Raw genomic sequence first — 16,800 nt, 5'->3', positions numbered from 1 at the left:
GACCGGATATCCTGCATTACGCTCACGAAGATTTTCAGGGTGGGCACCAGGGGATCACGAAGACGTACGAGAAGCTGTGTTCTGATTTCTACTGGCACGCCATGTACGCTGATGTGGACGTTTTCGTCAAAGAGTGTGTGGATTGCGCCAGCGGCAAGGGGCGCCCTCACAATCCAGGGCCTTCCCCTGGGAACATCGAACCGAGGCGCCCTTTTGAAGTTGTGTCTATGGATTTCGCGACACACTTGCCTAAGTCGGACCGTGGGAACACGTTCCTGCTGCTTTTTCAGGATGCGTTCTCAGGATTCGTCATGTGTAAACCCATGAGTTCCACCACGGCGCAAGATGTGGCTGAAGTGTACGAAGAGCAGGTCTTCAGGAGATTCGGCGCGAGCTCGATGCTGAGGCACGACCAAGACCCAAGGTTCATGAGTGAGGTGTTCACGCGCTTCCGTGAACTTTTGGGTAGCAAGCAGCGAGCCACTCTAGCGTATCGCCCCCAGGCGAACGGACAACAGGAGCGGTCGGTGCAGACTGTCGTGCGCAGCATTCGAGCGTACATTGCGGAGGCGGACCAGAGTGACTGGGACGACCATGCTGAGCGCCTGATGTTCGCCCTGAATACATCGATCGATGCAACTCGCCTGGACACTCCGTTTTTTCTGGTGCACGGCTGGGACGCACACGGCACGGTGTCTGCAATGTTAAGACCCAGGCCCTCGAGTATCCAGGAGCGCACTGCGTACGAGTGGCGCAGGAAGCTACAGCGTGACAATAGTTATGCACAAGCTTGCGCTGAGGATCTTCAGAAGAAGGCCAAGCGTGCGCGCTCTGTCGAACAAACCAGGAAGTGGAGAGAGCTGTCCGAACGACTGAAGGCAGGATTCGCAGCCGGTGATGCTGTGTGGCTGTATATACCCAAAGTGCAGCCCGGGCTGAGCCGCAAACTGGCTCACATGTGGCATGGCCCCTTCAGAATTCAGGAAATCCATGACAACTTCCGCGTGAAACTCAGGGTCGAGAACACAAGATATCGCGTGAATCCCTGGGTACACGTGAGCCGTTTGAAACCCAGAGCACTATTCCCGAAGCGGCCCACTGTGGAGATCGACGTGGACGAGGATGATGACTTTGATGCAGCGCTGTTGCCTGAAGACAGTTGGGAGCCCGACGCTGCGAACGGTGAGTACGAAGTTGAGCGAATCCTGGATTTGCGATGGACTAAACGGACTCGGACAGCGAGACGAATTCGTGAGTACCTTGTGAAGTGGAAGGGGTATGATGAGACCGAGTGGCTGCCTGTGTCGAAGCTCAACTGTGGTGCCCTGCTCTACAAATTCAATCAAGGCGCAAGAGCGCGGGCCCGTTTCCAGGCCATGCAGGCTGGAGATGATCACCCAGGATTCTAGCACTCTGGGGTGACAATGACCCAGAGTTACACGTGATATTCAGGGGAAACTCTGGGTAACACTGTGAAACTCTGGGAAAAATCGACGGAATGTGTGAATATTGGAGACGGAAAACGTGAATGTGATTTGACTTGATTTGATTATGGAGAAGGTGATACTGCTGAGGCTTTGGCAGTGTGTGAGAGGGAAGATGAAGGCGGCGAGCTTTACAAAGACATGGAAACGGTAAACGAAGTTGGCTGACCCAGAGAACAAGTCAGAAAATGATGATTTTCTGAGGAAGACAATGAAATCGAGATGAAATCCTGGGTATTATGGAGAGTTACGCTACGACATGTGCAATTCAGGTGGTTCTCGGGATTTGGAGGTGACCTTGACTCTCACGAGTGCTTGAGAGACAGCGGGTTGAGCTTGCGGATGGCCAGGGGCTTGATGTGGCGCTTGATGTTGTTCGGCACGTATTGTAGCCACTCATCGTCGTCAGCCGCCGTGTTCCATTGGACTCGAGCAGGCTCACGAATGTCCAACGTCGCTAGCTGGACGTTTAAGTCCTTGCACTTAGCTCCCCCGAGTTTCTTGGCCCTGGGATCCTCCCAAATCCAGTAGCAGCACTTGTCCGGGAACTTCCAGAGACCCGGTTCGTGCCACAACGACGGGATGAACCCAGGGGTGTTGCGCGAGCGCTCGACGAGCGTCTTGTACGCTCTACGTAGCGCGTTTCGACGCGACTTCCGCTGAGATTCCATGGTGGCGTCTGCTTGTTCTTCAGTCGGAATAGGCACCCAGTGCCCGCGCTCCCAGATTGCCTGTGCGTGCTTGTGCATGACGTCCACGACGTCCTCCATCAGCTTGAGCGCTTTCGCGGAGAGTAGCTCTCGCTCATGGAAGTAGAACACTCGGAAGCGACCCTGAAGCATAGTCTCCCAGGGTTCAGAATCCAGGACTTCTTGGTATGCCTGGCGGTCCCAGAGGCTCGTGAGCAACGTCGTACGAATACTTGTGGATCTCGTACTCTGGGAACCCGGGAGTCTGGCAAGACGCACTCTTGGTCGAACTTGGATATTGAACAAGAACCCCATAGATGCGCCAGGAGGTCTCGTTGTCTTCAGGGTCTTCGGCCGTCATCAACTCACTTGAAGTGAGCTCCGATTACGGTTTCCGCGCGAGCGTCGACGGATGCTTGGAGCGTGATGTAGCCTTGGACCCCTGAGTACCACTAGAACCCTGAGTGGCAGAAGTGTCTGTCTTGTTTCCTGTGCGACGTTTCTTCATCGACTTCGAGTTGGAACCCTGAGGTTTCTTGTTTGACTCAGAACGGGGGCGCTTAGCAGGAGGCTTGACTTCCAGGGGTTCTTCTACCCCATTGTCGTCCTCTGCGTCGTCGTCGTCCCCTGCATCCTCGATGTCCTCCAGAGTTTCAGGAGCGACCTCCTCCTCTTCAGAGCTATTACTAGAGGCGCTCTCCTCAAGTTCCTGGGCGGGAGGCTGGTAGTCCGGGTCGTTCTCGATGTCGTCCACCGTGGAATCGGCGTCCTCATCAGGGTACACCATGTGGTCATCGAGGTTCCCCCAGGGTGGTGGCACATCACCGCGTCGAAGGCACCTGTCCAGACGCTCGTCTGCCATTTCGTAGTAGGCTTCAGGGACGTACTTGCTCCAGGGAGTCAGGTCAAGACGACGCCAGTACATCATGCTCACGAGCATCTTGATCAGCTCCGGCTGCCTGAAGTGCCCATGAGCCGCCCGGTCGCTACCAATCCACTCCATGGCTGTGTCGTACTTGAGCCCAGCAAGAATGGCCTGACGTACGTCTGGCCGAACTTCCTTCCAGACGACACCCCCCCCTGGGAGCATCGTGTGTGCGGCCTCCTTGGACACCACAGTCTTCTCGCTGGCGCGACGCACAGAGTCGCGGCCTGGTTGGTGATCCTTGGGGCGACGCTGAACTTTGTTAGGCTTACGGTGCGCCGACTGCCGTGGCGACTCGCCCGGCGCCTTGGAATCCCGTGATTTTCTGGGGCCTTGACCTTTCTTGGAATCCTGAGTTTTGCCCCCGGTCTTCGAACCGCTGCGAGGCTTGCTGCCAGGATCCGTGAGATCCAGAATTTCAGGACGACCAGACGATCCACGGAGGCATACGTGTGCTTTTCTCTGGGTACGGGACCACCGCAGCCTTGCGCTTGTCCATGGCCGTGACGTTGATGACAGTGTCCCAGGATTCGGGAGGCTTCGAGTCCTTGATGCAGAGCTTGAAGCGGTCGTGGAGGCGCTCCCAATTATCCGTGAAGTCTGTGTGCTCTTGAAGGAAATCGGAGAACTCCCAGGGGTCCACGGTGGCTGACTCAAGACGCGATTTCAGGAGTCGCACTTGTGCCTCAGAGTCGGCAAGGCGCGCCTTGAGTTGCGCTTTCTCGGACTCCAGAGAATCAATCTCGTCTTGATACCGCGCCTTCTGCTCGCCCAGCGCGACTTTGTACTTGGACTCAGCGTCATCCACCTTGCCCAGGGCCTCTTGGACCTCCAGGAACCAGTAGTCGCACGTGAATTTCCAGGCGCGCTTCAGTTCCTTGTACTTGCGTCGCGTATCGACTACTTCCTGAGCGGCGGTGAAACCCTGCTGAGAGTCAACCAGAGAACGCATGTTTCGGTAGGCCCCGAGGACTCGACGCAGGTAACCAGTCATCTTGAACACGCGCTCAGCGAGCCTTGTGCTGTTGAAGTGACGCAGGAGTGAGGCCATCTCGCGTCGAATACCGATGGAATTCAGGGTATTGTCCAGTTCGAACGCTGAAAGAGGCGAACGACGTGGACATAGGACATCGATCCCAGCGTCGGCGCCACAGACTTCCTTCAACCCCTGAAGATCCTCGTCGGAGAGCTCCTCGAAGCCGACCAACGTGGTCGCGCCGCCGTAGCCTTCCATGGCGAACGCGCCCGCGCGAATGTCGTTCACGACCCCTGGGACCCCCACGAGATACGCGTTGGTCTTGAGATTCGGTGGAGCCGGCAGTTTCCAGTGCGGGGGGGGGGGGGGCGTTCAGGGACCAGGAAGTCAGGGGGATCGACCTCCTCCTGCCGAAGCATGCCTGCGAAGATGAGTCCCCTGACGTCCTCTAGCGTCGCGTGTCGTGGTAACTTGAACTCAGGGGCGCCCTTCATGTCCACGTCTGGAGCCTTGGACTCTGAGTTCGCGTCACCCGTTTCCTGGGTTGCAGCGTCAGTCGAGGCGTTGCCATCGGCCTCGCGCATGTCCGCGTCGGAGGTCTTGCCGGTGGCGCTGGAGAAGGAGATGAGCTTGGTTACGCCCGTCTTGGTGCTGCCCGTCGAAGTGTCGCCGGACGCTGAGTTACCCGCCTGGCCGCTGCCGCCGCCTGTTGGTGCAGTGCTCGCAGGGGCGCCGCCGGTGCGCTGCTGTGTCGGAGGTGGCACGCTGCCGGGGGGCGCCGTCGCTTGCTTGCCGTCCGAAGTCGCGCTCTCCGCCATGTTGACGATCTGCGAAATGGCGATGTGACCGCGCATTACCCGTTGGAGTTTTTGCGTTTGAGAGGAGAAACTTGAAGATAGGTCCTGATCAACCGTTGGGGAGACAGGGTGCCGCCAAAGTGAGTGAAACCCTGGGAGTCGACAGAGTGCAACGGCCGCGTCGAAGTCGACGTTGGATGGACCTGTGTGTTTTTGTGGCCTGGCCATGGTTCACCAGTTCGGAGCGATTTCCTCTTGATGGACCCGGACCAGGAGGGGCGGTTGACACGAGGCGGTCCCCAGAAAATTGCCGACGATGTGCCGTCACCTCTGTGACCTGGAGTTTGTATCGGATGCTGATTGGTGGATGACTTGGATACGGCGCGGCTGTACCCGTGTGACATGGATGGCGACTGTGGGAGAGAAGTGAATTCTCGGGATGAATCCAGCGTCTGACCGAGGATTCACACTTCCAGCCAGTTGGGCCCATCTGCAAGCATAGTGAACAGAAGATATTTGCCCGGGGTCAAAATGTCTTGTCTTGAGTATACCTTGGGATCAGCGGTCCAAACTTGCGATCGGCTTGCGAATCCATTGTCGCACGGCGTCGAAAGTCCTTAGACTGGGTTTAGTATGGTGCAGGACTCCCTCTCGACTCCTCGAAAGTATCCAGTCTGTGCATCCATGACGGTTCTTCAAGGTCACGCATCATTTTGATTGCAGACTGGCTTCGAACTGACTTGAATCCCTGAGAATCAAGTGACACTCAGGGTCATCTTCTGAAATCCTGGGGATTCTGAGGAATATTGGGGAACTGTAGGAATTCTTGGGTGTTGGTTTGGGAAACACTTAAGTTCAGTATAAAGAGTCTGGATTTATGGTCCAAGCCCAGAGAATCATCTTTGGAACTCTGGGTCACCTGTACTCAGGGAGGTGAACTCTGGGTCATCGTGTGGCACTCTGGGTTTCCGCGCCCAGAATTTCAGAGAACACTCAGTCCAGCCGCGGACTTTCCCTTACGATGAGTGCCTAAAGTCTGGCGGAAAGTGTCTCTGGAGAATGTATCCCAGAGTACACCTCATCTTGCTGTGGCTCAGAGTGCCCCAGAGGATCAAATTACCCTGAGAATCAACCCACTACTACCGTGATCATGCGCAGGAGGCCGCTAAACCCGCTAAAAGTGTGGCTTTGTGGAGATTCACGCAGGCCTGCAATGTAGCAGACTTGTTACCAAGAAGAGAGAGAGAGAGAGAGAGAAGTAGCTGATAAAAACCAAACAGAGTTCATTTTACCCTGTACTGCGCAAGTGACTTCGGCCAAGCCTGCCGACGGAAATCCGGAGGACCCGAGACTACGACCGTGGGACGCTAAGGGTACATCAACGGCGAAGGACAGCCGTCTGTGTGGGCTCCATCAAACTCAAGTCCAGTTAGGTGGTGACCAGCGACGGCCTTGAGCTTCCTGGGGTGATCCATCTATTCCATATCCTAGTTGGGTCACTTGCTGTGCTCGTGGTAGCCCATTTCATATTATTCCAGAGGGTATTCTGGGGTGCTAGGTAGTCGCCTCCAGGATTTTGTATTGACTGCTTGTGTGAAGGGAAGGTAACTGATAGTGATTGTATTTTCCTCCTTTATTGGAGGTGGTGCGCGTTTGTGTGAGTCTCAGGGGAGCTAGGCCCCTGAATTTCAGACTCGAGTGAGCCTAGTGTGTATTTGTTGGTTTTATCGAGCTAGGAGGGCATTTGGGTAAGGTGTCTTCTGAGTTCCAAGTCCCAGAGTTGACTGAAATCCTGGACCCTGAATTCGTGATATTCTGGGTTTCAGGGGATCTGATTCTCTGGGTTTGTCTTTTGGTGTGGAGGTGCGTTCTGAAGTAGACGTGCGCTCCCGCACTTCTTCGAGGCAACATTTTCAACCGGTGGAGTGCTGTTCCGTCGAAGACAAACGAGCCGACAGGGATTACACAAGGTACCCACGCCAACCAAGGAGTGTTATTCTCAGGGTTTAAAGCTTTGCGGCTGCGAATCTCTGGGTCTATCTTCTTGCTGTTGGCTCTCAAGTCGATTCTCTGGGTCTACCCCTGGGGAACAGTCTTGGGCTGCGCTATACGAACTCCCCTGGGCGACAAAGGTTTCTTCGGCCTCGCCTCAGTGATCTCGCGCTATTGCAGCGCTGCCGTGGTAGTACCGTGGAGGCACTGGTCGTATCTACGGCCGCTCTGGTCGGTCGTTGTGGGCAACGATATGAACAAGAAGCGCTTGTGCGCTGCGGTCGGCATGTCGCCGGCATAGACGTGCTGGTCGGAATGATGTTGGTGGCAAGCCACGTCGAGGGGTAGCGTGGAGAGGGTCGAGGTGCGTGTTTTCTGGCGGCGGTGTGGCCGCGTCGAGTGGCAATGCCATTTTGTACGTGCCGGCGTAGCCGACAACCGACCGACAAAGTACTGCGGCTCCATCGGTCTGGAGCACAGCGACGGCGTGCGAGGGTTTTCGTTGGATTAGGACAGACTGGTGGGGACGGTTGGGGAGGACGACGGGCGTGATCTCGCGCTATTGCAGCGCTGCCGTGGTAGTATCGTGGAGGCACTGGTCGTATCTACGGCCAGCGTGTCGGCTCCGGTCGGTCGTTGGGGGCAGTGATGTGAACAAGAAGCGCTTGTGCTTTGCGCTTTTGTGCATTTCTAGCCTGATCACTGTTGGCGACAGGTGGCAAGCTACGTCGAGGACGGACCCGAGCTGTGTGTTTCGACGGCACCATGGCAAGAAGGCGACAGATAAGATGCGTTTGTGAACGTGGGCGTGCACTACATCTACAGGTCGTGTTGTCAACGCCCGGCTGGGAACTATCGTGGCTCGATTGGCTCTATGACGACATGCCGTGCGAGAGCCCTAGAGAGGGACGGGCTAACTAGGTAGCCGAGCTGTCGCGCCATGGGTACTGCGAGATATCACCGGCCTTGGCGATGGACTCCACCACGTTCGACCAAAAGCACATGCGGCTACTAGATGTATAGTCAAGCAGTCGGGTTTAGAAGAAAAAAATAACTCTAAAGGTGCAACGCACTGTCGACCTGGTCATTTGGTATTTTCCTACCCACGACCTTGGTGGTCATGGCGAGGAGATCGGCTCACCGCAGGCATCAGCGCAGCACCAAGCAGCAGCGTCAGCAACAGCAGGACTTTCACCCCCAGTAGGGACAAGTACCAGGCAGCAATAAATGGGTGCACGTCGCTTGCCTAAAACATGCGCCGCCGACAGTTCGTCTGTTCGGTAGTGGCATGCAAGCTCTCGCTCAAGAAATGAAAAAACGTCGTGTGCCAGCCGATCGACTGGACGACGTGGTGCCTGCGTTCGTGCAAAGTCAAGGAGTTGGCGATGTCAACAGGGCTAACGTCAAATCCGCGTTAGCCTCGTCATTGCTTGCCGCGTTCCCGCTGCTGACTCCGCATCCATCTTTGTCCGCCCCGACGCCCCCGCCAAGAGCTCCGTTGCGATCGCCACAATCACCAGCTTCTGTCCCGACAAGTCCTCCTAGATCACCAAGCCCCCCGACCGCGTTTGACCTAACGAGAGTTTCTGGTGTGCTGACAGCGTCTGGTCTAGCGAGAGATACCAGTTCCCTGGGAGCTCCATGCTCGGCGAAGTCCGGCAATCAAGAGATCGACGCGGTCAGCGCTGCGACGACCAGCCAGATCAGTGACGACGGTTTCGCTAGCGACGAAGACTACACGTATGACGAAGGCGAAGAGAAAGAGGAAGAAGGAGATGTGCATGGCGTTAGTGCTCCTAGTCCGGCGAGAGCTCCTAGTCCAGAGAGAGCTCGTCGGACGACGAGTGCTCTTAGCTTGGCGATAGCTCCCGGTCCACCGAGAGCAGGTAGTCCTCCTGGAGCTCCTAGTCCGGCGATAATTTCTAGTCCGCCGAGAGCAGCTAGTGCCCCGACAGCCTCTAGTCCTCCGCCCGGCTCACCAGGAGAGACGACTGACGCTGAGTCCGAGACTGACGAGGACCCGCCGCAAGTTGATGAAGTACCGCCTGAGGACCTAGTGCGCGTAGTTGGTACTGAGCGAATGGCGGATGGAGAGATCCGAACGTGGGTGGAATGGGAGGACACGCTCGAACCTTTTTCCGCCTTGTACCCTGCGGATGCACGCGCCCTTGCAAGATACCTGCGCCGACCACAGCAAATGCCTGTCGGACCTCCTGCATACCACTACGAGGTTATACGGGGTATACACTATCCAGCAGACGGCGACCTCAGGGTCTTGATGAACTGGCCCAATACACTGGAGCCACTTTCGAACTTGGTACCTGCGGACCGAGAGCAGGTTGAGCGTGCTAACGGTATTGCAGGCAACTAACACGCATCAAATACATATCATTTGCTTTTTCCTCTAGCTACCTGTTTGTTTTATTTTTTCAAAGATGTTCAACACCGTCCTAGCCAACATGCTTGATGTGTGCTTGCCAGCATAAGCTGCTCAGTGTAGTACGCAGCTTCAAATATTACTCAACGGAATCGCAGCTCCCATCACCAATGGAAACGCTGTTGACCGAACGGCGTGCCAGCGTCAACGGTTGCCGTCCGCAACGCCTAAAACAGCTTTTGCTGATCAAATCAGTATCGACTGCGGCCAACGCCGCCACGCTGGTCCTGCACACGACCAGTGCCTCCACGATTCTACCACGGCAGCGCTGCACTAGCGCGAGATTACGTCCCTCGTCCTCACCAACCGTCCCCACTAGCTTCACCTCGTCAACCCTTCGGACATAGAAAATAATTCTAAACCTCTCGCACCTGCGACGCACGTATTCACACTCGGCTCCGCTCTCGGCGCGGTTGCCGTAGTCAAGATGCACTGCCACGATCTTGAACCCTCCGTGCTTGTCACTCAGCTTGTGCATTAGGTTAGGTACGCCACCACCATCGAGTCCACTCCCCCCGACAGCGACACTGCCGGGTGCGAGTGCTCACGCGTCTTCATCTCCGTCAGATACTCGACCATCGCCCGGTACAGCCGATTCGTGGGCATGTCACTCTCGTCCGTCTCCATGAACGCGCGCTCTAGGATGTCGCCGTCCGAAATGCCACCTGTCGTCGTGTCCGTGACCGATCCTCCTCGCAGGTGCTGCAGTCTGCCGGTCGTCGTGTGCCGGAACTTTGCTCCTGCAATTAGCATTAGAGAAGCTTCATGAGATTGCAACAGTTTAGCAAGACGAACGATCGTCGTTGGCAAAAATGTTCATCCGTGGCACTTAGTGCTGGTTCCCATAATTTGTTCTGTGCAATACTCTGCCAGAACCCTGGACAGAACACAAATCATAATGTAGCCGCAGCCGTCGCTCGTGACCGGCGGTGCCATAATCTGTGTAATAATGCGTAGCGACAGTACTAATGCGTAGTGGCTGGGCGGATGGCCTGGTTTTTGCTCGCTCCAGTCTTTAGATGTGAAATAGCGACATATTCCCGCATATATGGTTTTGTATAACATGTGAAAAATATGTCAGTATGTATGTATGTAAGCTCCGTATGTCAGCAGATCCGACGAGTAAATATTTCACTTGACGGATCGTCCGACATTGGTGAATGAGGGGTTAATTTCCGTAAATTAACCGGGGTAAGTCTTATCGGTAGGGGTAAGCGAACACTAGTTAGGACACTACCCCCCGGGGACTTACGTTCTATTATACTACATATAGATAGAGTCTACTTTACTATACTGTACTTGCTGTTCTGCCACTACAGTAGTTACTTGATGTTGACGTGGGCAGGACACTCTCGCGTTGGCTCTCGCCTGCGGACTTAGCTACGGCACTTCGGGGTCCCGCCCCTCTCTCGCTTTGCTCGGGGACCGCCGCTTCGCGACCTGCCCCACCCTTCGTGCCTTACGCTAAGTCCTCGGCTCGGCCAGGCGCGGTGTCTTGAAAAAAAAATATCCGGTTGCAGCGCTCGCGTTCGCTCGCTCGCGCAGACACGCCCCCGCCTGATCGGCGGGTGTTTGCTACCAGTGAATGCACTGAGTGAGGCTCGCGCTCGCATTCGCTCGCTCTCGCCCGCAGTCAGCACTCTGGTGGGCATGTGTGATTCACACATTCACACAGTGTAAATCGATTGAAGAAAAACCTTACTGCTGGAGCCAAGGTTTTAGGACATGTCCTAAACATAATCCTAAAAGGCGTCCTAAAAACCGATGGATTTCTTTTGGACAGTATTAGGACAAACATAAATTACGCCCTTTAGGAACTTTTTAGGACATAAAGTGCAATCTATTTCGGTAAATTACGCCGAATTTTAGGAAATTTTAGGACATTTAGGACTGCTTTAGTACAGATAATTTTCTTCCGGATCTGTCCCTCCCCAATTCAACAATCTAAATAGCCCCGTGCACCATGGAAATAGCTAACCAAAGATCAGGCTCAGGATATTGGCGTCCAGATTGCCTTCAACTCCACCGTAGAGTGATAACCGGTAGGGCCTTTCGTCACAGCACTAATTAGTGCAGCTGTGGCCTGGTAGGGCATTTTTCCCTTCGTGACTGATAAAAACTCTCCGTCATAGGCCAGGAGCCCCCTCTTGTCTTCCTCGTTAAAATGTCGGTTCCCAGCAGGCGTAACCATGAACTCTACGAGCTCTCGTCTCATTCGAAGCGTTGGATTTCCTAGTAATGATACCACCCAACACGTTCAATCGAGTCGAACTCCAATGCCAAGCTCTTACAAAGTCTCTTCTTGGTCGCGCACGGTTTCTTTAATCGGGTGTGAACTGGCTCGCACCACTAACTCTCGTCTTGCAAATCCCGTAACCAGGGGCAATGATGTCCACAAATTCGCAGTTAGCTGGGTCGTAACAAGCTCGTCATCGGAATTACAATTCGCTGCAATCTAGGCGTCTTGACACTCAAGAGACCACAATGGAGTTTCGCCGTGAATATCAACGAACCCGTAGACAAGATCCCGTTGGTGCGCAGCTATCGAATAGCCAGTCTCCAATTCTGCTTCAATATTGCCACATCCGTGCTGGTCAGTTTAGTGTTTGTAACTCGCAGGCTTGATACGAAAAAGTCAGTAACTTCTACGCCGCTGCAAGCCCGTAGAACATAGCGTATACCAACCACGCCACCTCTGCAGATTCATCGACCGCACAGCCAGGAGTATGGATTTTGTTTGACGGTGCTTTTCACCAACTAGTGAACAAGTGGCGGTAAAAACTTCGTTAGGTATCGAGTCACACGACATTCTCGTATTTACGTAAGTTATACTGGGATAGGAAGGGACGAAGGTCTGATAGCCCAGTCCAAACAGGATTAATTCGGGCGCTGTCCCCCCGTCCAATCGACGCCGGTGATGAACCGGTAACATGTCTTTAGGTCAATTTACAGTAAGTGATGGCGATTGACCGAGTGTTTTAGACTTCTCAAGAATGATGGAGGCTGGTCCAGCTCATTTGCAAATTCGTGTGACCATAGTGGCGATACATCAGTTTATTAATGGCGGTCAAAGGTGAGTTAACCAATCCTATCCTAGCCATCGCGAAGCCCTAGTATATGGGATTTTCCGCCAAAACGTAGGCAGATTGGCTTAGGGGCTGCTGGTAGATCACTGGGTAAAGGTCCCAGGAAGTACGCTCTTGGCCGGAGTTCAAATCCCACCAAGGACAAAAAAGGAAAAAGAATAAATTGATACACTTTCCAATCCAATATCTCATCACAATCATTCAACAATCATTACCTCTGACACCCAATTCACCCAAGGAAGATCAACAATTCAGTTTCCCAAGAGCGTACAACCAGCAATAACCAGTTAATCAAATCATCAGTTTTTGGCTTATGATTTCCGGAATTTGTGTATTCCCGCCCCTTGGAGTATGCCACATTGACTGAGGCCAAATAACGGGCGGTTGGGATCGCATCCTTCCGGGAAAGCGTAAGCGGCGGTAGCTGACGAAAAGCGGATACTTCTATTGGTCAAAATATGTCTACCTAAGTATGCGCATAGAGTTCAAAAATGCGATTCCCGGACGGCCTCCAGGTTCCATTGTGGTTAAATCACTACTTCCCGCGGTTACCACCTACTTTATCTGTAATGCACACACTAACAATTTTTCCGCCTAGATATACACTGCACTTGGGGTCGTTCCGAACGACTCAAGTGGACATGTCATAAGCCCAGGATATTTTAGCCAATCAGAGAGCTCCATTTAGGGACTTACGTTTCTCAAGTCAATTCAGTTGCAAGGATCTGCAGCATGAAAAGCTGAAGCCGTACTACTACGACAGAACTTGGCGCATCCGGAAAATGATCGCGTTATGACGTGAGTTAAACACGAACGCGGCTATAAGTTCGACGTTTGAACGAAAAGCGCTGGTCATCGTGGTTCACCGGCGCGTGCTGCTTGATCACTATCGCGCAGCGCGCTCGGTTTCAGTGGTGCGCGCACCTTTCGCTGTGTGCGCCGTGGCGACCAGCCTTCGGGTCTATGGCTACTCCTGCCGATGAGTCTCCACCAGACAGTGGAGCCCCTCCTCTCATTTATGTGGCTTGCAGCTATGGACTGCATCTTGGCCATGAGTGTCACCCACTCCAAGACGATGTCGACTCGACCGAGACGATGGAGACGGTGACGGTGACGGTCAAGGTGGTGAGTGCGGCGACCGACAAGGACTGAGCGGTGACGTTCACCCGTGGCATGACTGAGCGCTGCGGTTACGCTGTGACGTCCAGCTGGACAAGCGGCACTAACGCGACCCAGCAGTCTACGGAGACCACCGAAAGACGGAGACATTTTGATATAGAACATGCTTACACAAAATACTTGGGCTGCCTCGACCCGCTTAATCCTATGACATTGTATTTTAATTTGCGCTGGTTTTGGTACAAATAAGCATGCCGGATGACGTGGACCTGGGCTCGAGGGTCCCCAGAGTGCGCGGTCACAGATCTTTGTACACAGGAAAAAAACGCATTAATCTTAGCCTGAGGTGAATCAGACTGATCGGGACAATCCAGGTCTAAGGTCTTCTTCTGCCAGTTTCGTGCCGTCCTTCGAACTTGCGGACTTGCTGTGGCATAACGTTTCATTGAATTGTCCATTCTGAAATCTGATTGCACCGCTAAATCTGGCGCGATTGGGCTGAATTTATGTACTTCACGCTGGTCCGTGTAAATTTTGCAGAACTTCTTGTTATTGTTTTGAAAAGCTTGTTGATTTGGAGTGAGCTGCCAGTTTCCTGCCTCTTTTTGATAGCATTTTTGTATGCTATGCAAATCCTAGGAGGCTCATCGGAAATTGCATGTGACGCTGGAAAAATCTACCAATAGACTACGAGAGTTTAACAAGGAGAAGATGCTAATTGGCTAAAACAAGTAGGCACGGAACTGGTTGTAGGCACGCAACTGGCACCTTACCTTACATTTAAATCTGAAATCGTGCTCCAAGCGAATCCTGCTGTCACTTACGCAATACCCGACGACGCAGCAAAACCGTGGATCAATGTGTTGAAACCGAACATCGCGGCAGTGTCTGGGGTTTGTCGCTGAAACTCGAGCAAATTAGTGGTCTTCCGATAGAGCCGATATAGGTATTTGCAGGGACACTAACCTCCAAAAGCTACTCGAATTGGACTCGCCAGCGGATTGCCATCGTATTATCAAACACTAGTCGAATAATATCATACAGCTGACGTACTATTCTTCAATTTCTTCAATTCACACTGATGTACTCCTATTCAACATGAAACTTCTACGTTGTGCTGGTTACGCGAGACACCCCGTCAAATTTCCAAGTGGAGCCCCCCCCCCCCCCCCCCGAGGCAACACAGAGATAACGTATCTCCACATTCAGCTTCCAATTGGCGAGCAGAGTCCCGAGGTAGAAGGCGTCTGGGATTACTTCGAGAGGCCATGGACCTCTTCACTATGCACAACAGTATTAGCACAAAATGTCAAACATAACGCATTCATGGACATGCACAGTATGAACTATCCAGGGTTTGTACGATGACTTGGTGTGCTCCAGCGGCTCGGACTGCGACACCGGCAGCTTGTGCCTACATGTAATACGACCGAGGATGCCTGTAAGCACTTCAAAATTAACCGCTCAAGCTCATCATTGCCAACGCGCGTAGTCATGGACTTCGAACTCGATCTTCTCGACGTAGCAACTGGGCTCGGACTCGAACGGCGGTCCACGCGTGGCAGATACCGCGCCACATCAGGATGCAGTTGGCCACTGCTCTCGGTGGGTACAATGTTGGAGCGGTGTACAGTACAGAACTCCCGACGTTTGTATTAATACCCGCTATATCGGAATAGGGCATTGCTGAAATGCAATATCAAAAGTTCTGTCATATTTGAACTCCTATTTAAATCGATTCATTCCATACATGATAAGTATGAATCTTTGGCTGAAAATATCCTCCTCACCATCATTGAGAAATTGCCGGAGAGCGGCAGTGCGGCGGCGGCACGGCGGTGCGATGTGGAGTGCAAATGTCGGCCGACATTTGATACCAGCTCGTGGATGCTGTAACACGCACTTCGTTTGCATGCTCCACTAGATTCAGTTCCCCACGCTCGAAACGTCCAAGCTTTTCGCGCGACAGTGTACCAGAAGCTCGAGAAACAATTCAGGGGGTTCCTTCATACTATGAAGGGTTCTGGCCTGGGGCAAAATGGGTCTGGAATATTCCGTTAATACCACCCATCCACCCAGAGCCGGCTTGGGGTGGGTTTATTATGGATAAATTAAAAAGCCACCCACCCATCAATCTATCACCCGTCCATCTACTTCAATCAAGCTAGGTCAATCAATCTGGCTATCAATATCAATCAGAGCACCTATTCGCAAAGGTCGTACTCTTGAATTTCCTTCTTCAGCAAAGGGGGCTACGGGCCGAAGTATGCAGACAAACCCCGCTGTACTTTGGTACTTTGCACTGCAGTTGTTGGTAGCGCGCGTAGTATGATATAGGGGGCTGAAAAGCCATGGCGTTCTGCAACGTTCTGTCCGCGAACTCTGTTTGCTACGATGGATCGGCAAACTCCACCGTGCTGTACGGAGCAATATCATGGCTGTGAAGAAACGAAAGCTTGAGTTCAATTAGATTGTCTTTAGTTGCTTTCTTCATGCATCCTATCTAGTAGTACACATAGTCCTCGCTCTGGTTCGCATCGGTCTCTTCGGTGTCTTCTTCATCATCTGCCTCTCTAAGTAGATCTTCCAAATGCGAATAGCGCTCAATGTCTTCATCGCAAATGTTCTTCGCATTGAAGAAAATGTGCACGAGCTTCTCAACCCGTTCGGGTACCAAGCGGTTCCGAAGCTTGGAGTGGATGAATGCGTGCGCCGAAAAGTTGCGTTCGGAGGCAGCACTAGACGCAGCACACCTGAACAGCCGCAGGGCAATGTCTTGCAGCAGCGGGAACTTGTTTAATCCGCACCAAACGTCGAATACGGGAATATTGCGCTCGCATAGCAGTTTCCACTGTCGCGGTTGGCTCGCCTTGATGTCCCGAACATGCCGATAAAAGGCAGCAAGCTCCACGATGACTGCGTCGCCCTTCTCCGCGCCATGCCACTGCACCAAAAACTCTTCAACCGCGCCGCGTACTTCTGTTTCCATGTCGACGCCTGTGTACCGTGGGTCAAGGAGATAAGCGACGCCATGGGCGTCGCCCTAAATAAAGTCGAACCTTGACTCCACCAAAGGCTTCACAATCTTGAACTCCACAGCAGTGAGGCCAGCTGCCTTCAGATCTGCTGGAAGGTCGACGAAGACTTGATACACCTCCGACACTGGCGTCTCGTTCTTCTCAAAACGCTTGAGCGCTGCATCAATTGGTTTCAGCAGAGCGATCGCCTTCTTCAGCCGTGGTATAGAGTCGGAGGATGTCACCAAGTCGGACACCTCTCGCCGAATCTTTTTCTG

The 16,800-nt window shown here is 53.3% G+C and overlaps 4 protein-coding genes across 4 annotated transcripts; 1 reads left to right on the top strand and 3 right to left on the bottom strand.

Annotated features, from left to right (window-relative positions):
• Positions 1 to 1,789: 1,789 nt before the first annotated feature.
• Positions 1,790 to 4,928, bottom strand: PHYSODRAFT_327999 (hypothetical protein; the record flags this gene model as incomplete). Its single annotated transcript, XM_009524240.1, has 5 exons — positions 1,790 to 2,381; positions 2,422 to 2,541; positions 2,563 to 3,489; positions 3,569 to 4,395; positions 4,476 to 4,928. 5 exons carry the CDS (start codon positions 4,926 to 4,928, stop codon positions 1,790 to 1,792), a joined length of 2,919 nt encoding a protein of 972 aa, XP_009522535.1.
• A 3,223-nt stretch (positions 4,929 to 8,151) lies between these two features.
• Positions 8,152 to 9,234, top strand: PHYSODRAFT_327998 (hypothetical protein; the record flags this gene model as incomplete). The annotated part of the gene is made up of 1 exon (XM_009524239.1): positions 8,152 to 9,234. One exon carries the CDS (start codon positions 8,152 to 8,154, stop codon positions 9,232 to 9,234), a length of 1,083 nt encoding a protein of 360 aa, XP_009522534.1.
• Positions 9,235 to 9,491: 257 nt separating this feature from the next.
• PHYSODRAFT_254772 (hypothetical protein) lies at positions 9,492 to 10,120 on the bottom strand (the record flags this gene model as incomplete). The annotated part of the gene is made up of 4 exons (XM_009524238.1): positions 9,492 to 9,554; positions 9,683 to 9,769; positions 9,799 to 10,040; positions 10,096 to 10,120. The coding sequence occupies 4 exons, from the start codon at positions 10,118 to 10,120 to the stop codon at positions 9,492 to 9,494; spliced, it is 417 nt and encodes a 138-aa protein (XP_009522533.1).
• A 5,888-nt stretch (positions 10,121 to 16,008) lies between these two features.
• On the bottom strand, positions 16,009 to 16,494 carry PHYSODRAFT_254830 (hypothetical protein; the record flags this gene model as incomplete). Its single annotated transcript, XM_009524237.1, has 1 exon — positions 16,009 to 16,494. One exon carries the CDS (start codon positions 16,492 to 16,494, stop codon positions 16,009 to 16,011), a length of 486 nt encoding a protein of 161 aa, XP_009522532.1.
• Positions 16,495 to 16,800: the final 306 nt, after the last annotated feature.

The sequence above is a fragment of the Phytophthora sojae genome (genome assembly GCF_000149755.1).
Source record: "Phytophthora sojae unplaced genomic scaffold PHYSOscaffold_3, whole genome shotgun sequence".
Lineage (NCBI taxonomy): Eukaryota > Oomycota > Peronosporomycetes > Peronosporales > Peronosporaceae > Phytophthora > Phytophthora sojae.
The sequence above is the reverse complement of the archived record's forward strand: the minus strand, read 5'-3'. Positions and strand labels throughout refer to the sequence as shown.